Below are 11278 nucleotides of genomic sequence, written 5' to 3' on the forward strand. Positions count from 1 at the left end.
ATAGATAGATAGATAGATAGATAGATAGATAGATAGATAGATAGATACATAGATACATAGATACATAGATACATAGATACATAGATACATAGATAGATAGATACAGAATGTTGGACTTTGTTGTTTTCAACCAGTTTGACAAGTCTGTCAACAAGAAAGAGGGCCGGCAACGAAGGACGGGGCGTACCAAAGAGACCATCTAATCACAAGCAGAACTGGTTTGATCCACTTTGGAGTAAGCTGTTGGGGAAAGAATCCGTTTTGTTGTGTGTTTCCTTGACTGATAGAAGGCGAAACATTTCAGCACAAACAAAAGAAACTGTCCAGATGACCTGACTGAAAAATGTTGGATTTTATACCTGGATTATTGAGCATGGACTTTGTTATTATTATTATCATTATCTTTCTTAAAGAAAAACTTATACTCAATTCTCTATGTGACCCTTCGGTTGCTTTGAATGTCTTGATTTATCCCTCTGGGTTACCCAATTTAAGCTAATCATCCTTAGCAAGCATTTTACACCCACACCTGCCTCCACCCTCATTCGCCCCACTCTGGGCCTTCGAGCAAGCCCCTTAACCCCCACCATCTGCTCCCTAAACAGGTCTCTCTTGAAAACGAGTCCTCGTGGCTCAATGAGACTACCTGTATAAATAAAGGGCAAATGAAACATTTTCTTTAAATGACTTTACCTCAGTGGGTTTTACAGATACGGAGCTAAACTTTGGTGTGGCAGTGGAAACAAACACTCCAAGCACTATCAGATCACATGAGATCACATGAGATTGTTATTTCCAAGGTTTTGACCACGCTCAACATTTCTCATCATGAGATGGTCTTCTAAAACTGTGTCATGAAAAGCAGTGTGTTGGAGCAATGGTGGGCAGAGAACATTTCATTTACTTAATGCACCGCTGTGTTTACGGTGCCATCAATCTTTTCTGTCCGACAGGCAGCAAATGAAGGGAGAGGTGCATGTCGACTGAGCAGACGGCAGGTGTCTGGTGCGTAAACAGAGACGGTGGAGGAGAGGAGAGGGGCGACAGGTGGAAGGAGGGAGAACGATGCTTTGGGAGGAGTAAGGAGTGTATTTAAGGAGCTGGTACCATCATCCTCCCACATCAGCCGCTCCTCTCTTTGCTCCTCATCCTCAGGCCAGCACCTCATCTCCACTCAGGTAAGAGAGACAAGAGGATGTACAATCCTCTGAAGTTGCCTCTGATAAATGCTCCATACAGGGTGTGATGGGACCATATCATGGTGTTTAAAGGAACTGCTAAAAAAAAGGGGCTGAAAATCTCTAAAACAGAGCTGGGCAACATGTGACCCGAGGGCCAAAAGTGGCCCTTAGACAATTTCCATTCGGTCCCAGTTATCCTTAATTGAAAAGAAAACAACTTTTAAATAAGTTGACCAAAACCTGCATTTTATGAATGAAACTTCAAAGAAGTCTAAATTGAACATCATGGACAAATATATTGATAAATGATTTTTGTCTTTAGGTCATTGTGTTTCCAGAACTTGATTGAACTCCAACAGGCAAAGATGAAGTTGGGGTTTTTTTTTGGCGCATATTTAGTCTAACAAATATATTCTCACAAGTGTCCGTTTACAGGAAGTGTCTTGTTTTCCTAAAGAGTAATGAGGAGACATGCTTTTTTAAATCAAGCATGCTAAATATGCTAGAACAAGAAATGGTCTGAAAAAAGTACTTACTTAAAGTAAAAAAAAATATAATTTTCTATGCGGCCCTTTGATTGCTTTAAATGTCTTAAATTGACCCTCTGCTTGCCCACAGCTGCTCTACAGTTTCAGATTGTCTTGTTTTCTGAACAGCAGCCAATCGGAACGTTACATATTCGTATCAGTACCATGAGGAAAACTGTGTCCAAAACACAATACAGATGTAAGCCGTGACTCTTGGAAAGGAAAAGTCCTCGTTGAAAGGTGACAGAAGTTCAAGAAAGACAAGAACTCCAGCTTGTCTTTTGGTCTGTTAGAAACTAAAGTAAAAACCAGATCTGGTTGCCGTCCACGGTTGCTCCAGGTTCAGGTTTCACTCCTGTCAGCTGGCTCACATGTCCAGTAGCAAAACTTTAGACCAGGGAGATAAAACAGACCAGGGATCAGTTTATTGGCAGCAGAATCTTATCAAGATAGCTGCCAGTGAGGGACAACTCCACGTTAGGCAGATATTTTATTTATCAACAGATCTATGTTTCCACCTGCCTGTTTACCGCGTGAGTCCAGGACAGAGAAGAAACATTGTGCAACAGTCAAAGATTCGAACCAGTTTTAATTTACAGGTTCAGACATAGAGCATGTTCCTAACGCACATCCCCATCTGTTTCTCTTCAGAATGTCCCATCTCAAAAAAGAGAACGCTTCCACCCTCGAGAACGCCATGCAGCTCATGATCCAGACCTTCCACAAGTACTCTGGAAACGAGGGGGACAAGTACACGCTGAGCAGGGCTGAGCTCAAAGAGCTGCTCACCACAGAGCTGGGCAACTACCTGGGAGTAAGAAAGCACACGAAGGCACACACAAACTTTCATTACAAGACAAAGATAAGAGTTTGAGTTCATTTTGTTCCCCCTCCTTACAAACACAGAACGCCCAGGACAAGGAGGCCGTAGACAAGGTTATGAACGACCTGGATTCAAACAACGACGGGGAGGTCGACTTCACCGAGTTCGTCATACTGGTCGGAGCTCTGACCGTAGCCTGCAACGACTTCTTCCTGGAGTTCAACGAAAAGGGGGAGAAGAAGTGAGCCCCCCACCTGGGCGCCGAGGCATCCACTCAAATCTGTATCCATAAAGTTCCAGGAAGGGAAGAGAGCGATGACCCATGCATCCTGTCATGGAGCTAATGTGCAAACACACACACACACACACGTAGTGATCTGAGCTGTAACTGTTGGGAGTTTCTGCTTTTTATTTGCTATGTCCAACTGAAAGTTTATTATTAAAATGTGAACATTTGGCAGTGAGCGGTCGTCATTGCATATTTCAATACCTCTCTCACTGTTTCTTTTCTTGCATTTTGTTACTCCTTTGACTTTAAAGAACTTCCCCCTGGAAAGAATAAACTTGACTGAAACAAAGTGTTGGCTGTGCTCTGTTAAAGCAAAAAAAAAAAAAAGGTGAAACACACGGCGAGCACCAGATGGCAGCAAGTCTTCCTGGTTTGACTGTAGCAGCAGTTTCAGGATGAGAAATTGTTTTTCTACCACTCTGCACTCTATAGGTGAGGAGTCCTTTATCCATTATCATATGGGAACAGAGGGGCCTCATCTGTGAATTAGATTAACAAAAAGACCTTAACAAACCCCTACTGTGAGGAGTGATATGTCAATCTGCATATGTATGTGTGTATCTTATCTCAGCTTTAGAACCTGAACCCCACATGCTCTGCTCTTTGAATTGAGAAAGCTTCTCAGATGAGGAGCAAAACGTCTTCTGTTACAAATAAAGTCTAGTTGTTTTTGTATTGAATGTTTTTGAATTTACCATGTCCTGGATGACTGAGAATCTTCACCAGCATATCCATCCATTATCTTTACCCGCTTCTTCCTTTCTGGGTCCAACAGTGATCAGGTTTGTATTTAAGTCTAGTAATTTCTTAGAAAAGAATAACTTACAGTGGCGTGAAGTTTATGTGCAGGTAATGACAACGTAAATCCCTGTTTTTACATCAGGACAGTAAGAACCTGGCGTGGCCTTGGCTGGGTCCTACAGCCATAATTGTTTTTAAAAAAGCCCCCGCTCTCTAAAAGAAAGAAACAATGTTTGGCTATGTGTGCAAAAAGGAAACGGCGAGCTTCAATATTAGAAAGGCAGGAAATGTTTCTTTCATTCTCTTCATCCTACAGTGTACGATTAATGGGAAATTAGGTTACCACAGTAGGGCACAGACAGACAACCGGAGAGAGCGTAGGAGTGAAACACATTCCACACAAACACGATTAATATGAATCTACAACCTTTATTGGGCTGCTTAAGGTGAGCAGACTTTAGAGTCAAGAAGGGGAGGGTGACATATGGAGAGGGGAGACTAATTAGAAAGGATGTGAGAAGAAAGGAAGGCGAGTGGTCGACGAGAGCGAAAGAGAGAGAGCAGCGCTTGCTCCATGTGGAGCCATGCAGCCAACTGGATTCATAGGTCACAGAAAAGGCTTTTCACACTTGTCTGGGGATCTGCCGGGGATCCCAGCGGGTAATTCCATCCTCGAGAGGAAGAGACAGCTCCCAGTGAGCGAAGCTGCAGACTTTTGGCCGCTCGACTGTAAAAAGCTGCATGGCAGTGTCTGACAGCGACAGGGCTGGAAAGCAATTTTTTTCCGAGGGTTATAGACCATTTCAGATGCTGCAGTAGCACTGAGTCTTTTTCTATGTGTATATCCTTCATCCTCTTGTTTACTTTAAAGTTCAGAAAGTAATTGCATTATTGTTTTACTACTGGCCCTGTGAACAGTTTGGTTCTGTTTGAAATGCACGGGTGGCTGCAAAAGGAAAGAAGAACTTTAAAAGAATCTCTAAAATCAAATGAATCAACCACACTGAAAATACAAACACAATAGTGATAACTGTTTAAAAATTTTCAGACATGTGTCTCTCTAAACAAAAAACGGGGGTAAAACTGAAGAGTGACACATTCTTTATGTTCCTCTGAACATCGGCTCTCTCTGAAGTGACCATTTTACAGAGATGTGGGACAGGAAAACACATTTTTATATGCTTTGAGGGGGAGGAGAGGAAGAAGAATGAAAAAAGAAATCAAACACGTGAGACGTTAGTCTGGTGATCAGATTAATGACAAAGATTAAAATTAAAAATCAGCAGTTCATAGATATAATTACCCAAAACATATGATTAAAACCTCCCATTAGTGTTTTTATTTCCATATTCTTGATTAATATAGGCATGTTTTAGGGTGAAGTTCTGCAGAAAAGTTCAAAACAACATATTTCCTGTTGAAGATATCTTTTTAAATGACCTCACTTTGGAGAAATATAGTTAAATTCTGACATGACTGATGAGCTAAAAGCTAATGTGAGCTAATGTGACTAGAAAGGGGATTGTTCTTAAAACAACATTATTATTAATGCACACAATATTTTATAAACCTTTACATTGTCAATGTTACATGTTTAGTTCAGGACAGACTATTGTTGCAGTGCTGGCAGGAGTCCTTACTGTGCTATAGCTAGCTGCTGTTGCTATTTGTGCTAGCAGATTGACAAATTCAACGTAAATGGTAGTGTAATGTCACATTGGTGGCTTTTAAAAAGGTTTATAAACAGTATTTGGATCATTTTTTGTCATAAATTTTACACGAGTGCTGTCCTAAGATGGCACACTTTGGTTTCAGAGTAGCTGTTGGCTAACAGATTAGCAACATTTCTCTCCAAACTTTAAATAGCAATTGGATTTGAAAGGAAAACTTATTTAAATACGAGCATGATATAATACCTATTGTATAAATCAATAAATCATCTGCAAGAATATGTGAAGAAAGCTTTGCTTTCATTCACGTGACAACGTAAAGCTAACATTTGTTGTAGCCTATTCTTGTAGATTATTGAAATGCTCTTTTAAGGAATTTTTTGTTTTCTTTCATTGATAAGCGTAGTCGCCATGCTTGATCAAAATACAACAATCCCTTCTTAGCATGTACCTACGTGTACAATTCAATCTAACCAGGCTTTAGCAAATTTTAAAACACTTTAAAACAACTGTAAAGGACAAAAGTGCTGATTATTGCACATTCTATGCCTGTGAACGCTTAATTTAGAGGCCATCCTCACTGTTTTACCCATACTGTTTTTACTGTTTTCACCCTTGTATTTTTGTGTGAACAGACAAAACACAACACTTTGAAAACAATATCATGGCCTCATATCTAATTTAGTCTATGACACAAAGATGTCCCGTTGTATTGTTGTCTCAGGTGTATTTTTGTAGTGGTGTTGCAGCACCTCATACAGGCCTAGCATAGCTATTATTACAGTGTTTATGGGTCATTTTTAGTGTTTTCGTGTGGATCAAAGCATTTCTAGAAACAGTGATGCGTTTTCACGTAAATTATTTAAAATGACAAATAAAAAGATTGTTTTGGAAACGTTGTGTTTCAGCATAAACAAGGCGTAGACATAAATTTTTGGCTAAAACATTGCAACATTTATTCATTTATTCCAACAAATTATCCTTTGTCCATAACTTCAGCACAAATTTTGACCTTAAAAACAGGAAAAAAAAAAAAAAACGTTTAAGCCTATTTCAGGAAAAAAATATGTCTGGATGGGCCTTTTACTTTTCTCAAGTATCATTACTCCAATTCTGATTTTTTAATTTTATTCCAAGTTGTTTTGTTTTTGAATGAGAATACTGCGGACCGGTTTGAGATGGTTCATGAGCCGTTTCTGGCCCTCGGGCCTTATTTTGCTCTTCAGTGTGTTAACTCGCTCAGAATTTAATTCTAAACTGAGGTCCTTCAACAAGTTATCTACAACAGGTAACATATTCATTGTTGATAACTTTTATGCAGAGCCCCACTTAAAAAAAAATCTCAACTATAGCTTCAACTCAGCTTTGACAACTCCGCTTTGGCAAAATCTCATTATCCCTGTCCAGCGAGTGTCCTCCATCTTGGCTCAGATTCCTCCACTTCTCAGCAGTAACACTCATCAGCAGCTGTGGACTCGGGTACGGACGACCACAGCTGCTCTCCACCTAATGTGAACAACTCTTTAGGCAAAATAAAAAACTGTCCATGCATAATCTATTACTTGATCTTTCAGACTTTTCTGTAATATTGCACCTCGGCACTTCTTTGTTAGCGGTTTTCCCTTCGGTCTGAAGCTCATACACACATCGTGTTAGTGCACGCATCACAGGCTGTGGTATACAGTTTATATCACAATCTTTTCATATCTATACATTCACGCAACTCGCCTCAGCATCTCTACCTGCAACAAACCTTGGCATGAACTAACACAGGAATATTCTTATAAGATTTACTCAATGCTATATTGTGACAAGCTGCTATGCTATGATAAAATATATGGATTCAGTTCACAGACAGTAGTGGATTACAGAAAACGAAGCTGAACGTGACCCTCCCGTCCCTCTCTGATACACGTCAACACAGTGAGTAAAAACTGTCGCCCTTGGGTGGTTGGCGTTGAGAACATCAGAGCATCCTTACTTCCTGAAAAGCTGGAGAAGGGAACAAGGAGGGGAGGTCAGTCTGTTTGGAGCTGGGACAAAACAAAATTGTAGATAAAAGTTCAAAGGTGTTTTTTTTGTTCCCCCTGTCGCTCATACAAGAAAAATGTTTGATCGTTGTAAAAACCGTTGTTATAAAGTTAATAATGAACGTGAAAACTGGTCACCAGTTTTGCCTTCAGTTCCAGAAGTACAATAAAACTAAAACCCATAAACACACACACACACCTCCAGCCCATGCCCTGCTGTGCTGATTGGTCGGGGAGCTGTCCGTTGGTGTGCTCGTGAGGGCGGCGTGGTCAGCCCGGCGTGTGGGTGATGCTCTTGGCTGTGTAATTCTGGAACAGCGGCTGGAGGAACATGCCCATCGTGCCGAACACGCAGACAAACACAAAGATCCACAGAAAGAGGCGGTCGATCACCATGGCAACGTACTTCCAGTCCTCGCTGACCTGCGTGGTGGGACAACAAAGGAGCGGGTGAAGAGAAACGTTAAGGACGAGCACTTCATGCAATGTGGTGTTATAACCTTCTGCCAAACAGCAGAGACAGACAACGTCTCTGTGTGTGTTCATGTGCCTGTCTGTTAGCAAAATATCTCGGGTGGATTTTTATAAAAATTCTGATAATGTAATGGTTAGATGAACAGCTGCAACTGATCATATTTTGGAGTCAACGCAATTCAAGGTGGTTGCCAAATCAACTTTTAAAAAACACACAAAATATCAATAACTCTGTTAATTTTATGGATGTTGGTCTAAAATTTGGTGTGAGAGTAGCTGAGACTTTTCTGCGCACTAAAAGATTTCACCTTTAAAAATAATTACCCCATAAATTTGTCTTTCAGCCCAACGTCTCACAAACAGCTGGACAGATTTATAAAAACGTTTAGAAAATAATCACTGGATCTTAAGTTTTTGGAGTCCGTCCAGCTCAAGATGGCCGCCACGTTCAACTGAAACCAGTAAACCAAAGAATGGCTACAATTCAGGCAAACCCGAGCTAAAATTTGTTGTGTTTGTAGCTGAGAGTTATTCATAACACACACCCCAGGGGCTGCTTATTGCAGAAGATCACCTCTTAAATTTTAGCATTAACGGTAAGATTCAACCCTGTTTGTCTGTTAGCAAAATATCTCAAGAAAAACTGACAGCTTTTAATGAAACTTTGAGAAAACAATTATTGGATGTATATCTACAATTGTTTACCTTTCAGAGTCTATGCAATTCAGGATGGCCACTACAGCTAATCAACGTTAGTCAGCAAAAAAAAAAAAAAAAATGGCTATAACTCACTCAATTGAACAGACATTGATCTAAAATTTGACATGGTAGCTGAGAGGCATTCACAACACATAGTTTATGAATGCCACCTCGCATTATTGAACGAGACTGCGTAAAATGTTTTTTCCAAGCGTTGACCAAAACGACTATGAATTCTCAGCATGAGACGCTCTCAGTCTTTAACTCCAGTGTGAAAGGCAGCAGGTGATACATGCTCCTTCAAGGAATGCTGGGCTTTTATTTTTCTACTCATCCCTCTGCCTGTAGCTATGTGGAGGGTTAATGGAGGTGAATGGTTAATGTGAGCGGAGACTCTTTCTGGCACACAGCTCTGATGAGGTCTGACACGAGTCAAGGAGGAGAAGAAGCACATGAGAGACTCGAGAGGCAGGGAGAGCGCTGACATTTGAACCCTGGGAAGATAAAGTTGAGGGGGAAGAGATGGAGGGAGGGAAGGAGCTGCTCCGTACCAGGAGAGGGAGTCGCCATGGTGACGAGATACTAACGATGTCAAAGGGCAGATTCTTATTCTCAAGTTGATTTGTTTCATTCCAGGAGAGAAGCTTTTCTAGGACTCTTTGAGGAAAAGCAATAAAAACAGCCACCTTCGCTTCACTCGTCTCTGCAGCTCATTTCCAGCTCCTCTCCTCCGTTATGCACATGTCATGCTGCAGCTATAATTACATATATCAGTGCTCTGTATTTACTGGGCCAGAGCTACGTCATCAGGTCTGCTTCGGCCTGTTTCAGTGCTGCCGAGCACTTTAATGGCAAAGTTAAATAACATGATGTGGCGCTGTTGGTGGGTTTGGATAAAGAGGATGACTCACAGCAGAATATCTCCACACTTAAAAAGGAAGAGTTAAAACAGAATTCCTCATTTTCTTTATTTCATTTTTATTTCCTTGCTTTGAGTGAGCCAGCCTTTATTTTATTCTCCTCATCTTATTTGGGTCAGTTTTTCCTCAGGATTTCTCATTTGCAGCCCAGCAGATCACTTAATTTTCATATGAATCATTCAGGCAAAAATGCTCCTATAAATGGACCAATTTATAAAGCGAAGAATCCATTAAAAATTTTTAGGCACTGGGCTACATGTAACTTACCACAAAGATATTTATTCATTTCCTTTTCTTAGGTGAAATCTATGGTAATTACCCACGATACCAAGGTATGACACAGGGGTTTGCAACCTTTATGATCAATAGAGCCATTCCTGCCCCTTTGTTCATTAAATTAAATGTGTCCGGAGCCACGATACCTGCTAGAACTGGGATTTTCAACTGGTGGCACACAGACCACATTAAGTTTGTTGGAGGCGCTTTCCTGGACAGTAGGGGTGATTTTATAAAACTAAAAATATCTAATGATTTTTTACATTTATTGATATTTTTACACTCTAAAACAAAATAAAAGGCAAGCTTCTTGTAAAGAAGGAAAAAATAACAGTTTTTGCCCAGTTTCTAAAAACGAAAACAATAAACTATGCATTCTTATGTGATTTCTTTGAATTATAGAAACATTACATCTCCTACTTTGAAGAAATAAAGCATAAAGTGAAAGTGAGTATGTTTAACTCCTTGTAATGTTTCTAGTATTCATATATTTGCAAAATAAATTACAGGAAAACAGCTAAAACCAGCCCTTTTAGTTGTTGTTATAACAACCAATTAAATTCAGTTTTACTTCAGTTTTGGTCAAAGCTTGAAAGAGCCTCTGCAGAGGGACCAAAGAGCCACATGTGGCTCCAGAGCCGCAGGTTGCAGACATAAAATCATATTGCACAACATTTAAGGTCATTTCCAAAGAGCTCAAAGCTGAAAATTTGTCATCAGTAGATCATCAAAAGGACTGAAAATGAGTGAGGAAGCAGCCAAATTCACAGTTGCAAAGAACTGTCCTGGGGGGTGTCACTGCTAATCCTGAGCTGGCATAGTAAAACCGGAAGCTATTACGTAAATTCAGTTTTAATATGCTGTTGTCATATACAGGATATTTAAAAAACAAACAAACACTGCAATGTGAAAATTTGGGAATTATTTTCAGATATGAACCTTCTGTACTTCCGTTTTTACTTTACAGTTGACATTAATAACTGAGAATCATAAATAAAATCATATTTGTAGTAGAAACTAGCATATCCTGATCACCAGCTGCCAGTTTTAAACAAAGATCTCACGTGAGCTAGTAGCTCTTACAATATATGTATTGGGTGATTCTCAGCTACTACCACACCAATTTTTATCTCAGTGGCTGAGCTCCAGCATAGACTGTTTTGTGTTAATTAAGTTTGATCAGCTGTAGCGGCCATCTTGAACAAGACTGATTTCAAAAGTTAATCTGTTGTAGATGGTCTCACGCAACCACCGCTTGATGGCACCTCTGCAAATCCCCAAAACAAACTTTGAAAAACTGACAGAAAGACCAAAAGAACCATTGATTGATTTAAACAAAAAGACACTAGCAGCGATTTCAAACCACTGCACAAAACTACAGGTTGATATAAATTTTATAGCACCTTTTCTTTTTATAATGAATTTTATAGCAGTTTTTGGCACCAAAACCAAATTTAGTAAAGTGTAGCTAAAATTATAAGCAGAATACGGTGATAAATATCAAACACCATTTTTGATTCGTTATTAATATTAATATGTAAACTTAATTTGAGTAGCATTAAATTCATTTCAGTTTATTTATATAGCGCCAAGTCACAACAAAAGTCAGGGCACTGAACAGAAACATTCATATATATATACATATATA

At 39.7% G+C, this 11278-nt stretch overlaps 2 protein-coding genes across 2 annotated transcripts in view; one reads left to right on the plus strand and one right to left on the minus strand.

Moving 5' to 3' along the window:
* The first annotated feature begins 1124 nt into the window (after positions 1 to 1124).
* On the plus strand, positions 1125 to 2985 carry s100t (S100 calcium binding protein T). The gene is made up of 3 exons (XM_037676939.1): positions 1125 to 1178; positions 2360 to 2522; positions 2615 to 2985. Exons 2-3 carry the CDS (start codon positions 2361 to 2363, stop codon positions 2774 to 2776), a joined length of 324 nt encoding a protein of 107 aa, XP_037532867.1. The 5' UTR covers positions 1125 to 1178; position 2360; the 3' UTR covers positions 2777 to 2985.
* A 3469-nt stretch (positions 2986 to 6454) lies between these two features.
* Positions 6455 to 11278, minus strand: part of chrnb2 (cholinergic receptor, nicotinic, beta 2) — a 23924-nt gene continuing 19100 nt past the window's right edge. Inside the window, exon 5 of the mRNA XM_037676286.1 lies at positions 6455 to 7684. Within this exon, the coding sequence (XP_037532214.1) occupies positions 7532 to 7684 (153 nt within the window). The 3' untranslated portion in view covers positions 6455 to 7531. The remainder of the gene's footprint in view (positions 7685 to 11278) is intronic.

This window comes from Nematolebias whitei, chromosome 5 (genome assembly GCF_014905685.2).
Source record: "Nematolebias whitei isolate Nwh7 chromosome 5, NemWhi1, whole genome shotgun sequence".
Classification (NCBI taxonomy): Eukaryota; Metazoa; Chordata; class Actinopteri; order Cyprinodontiformes; family Rivulidae; genus Nematolebias; species Nematolebias whitei.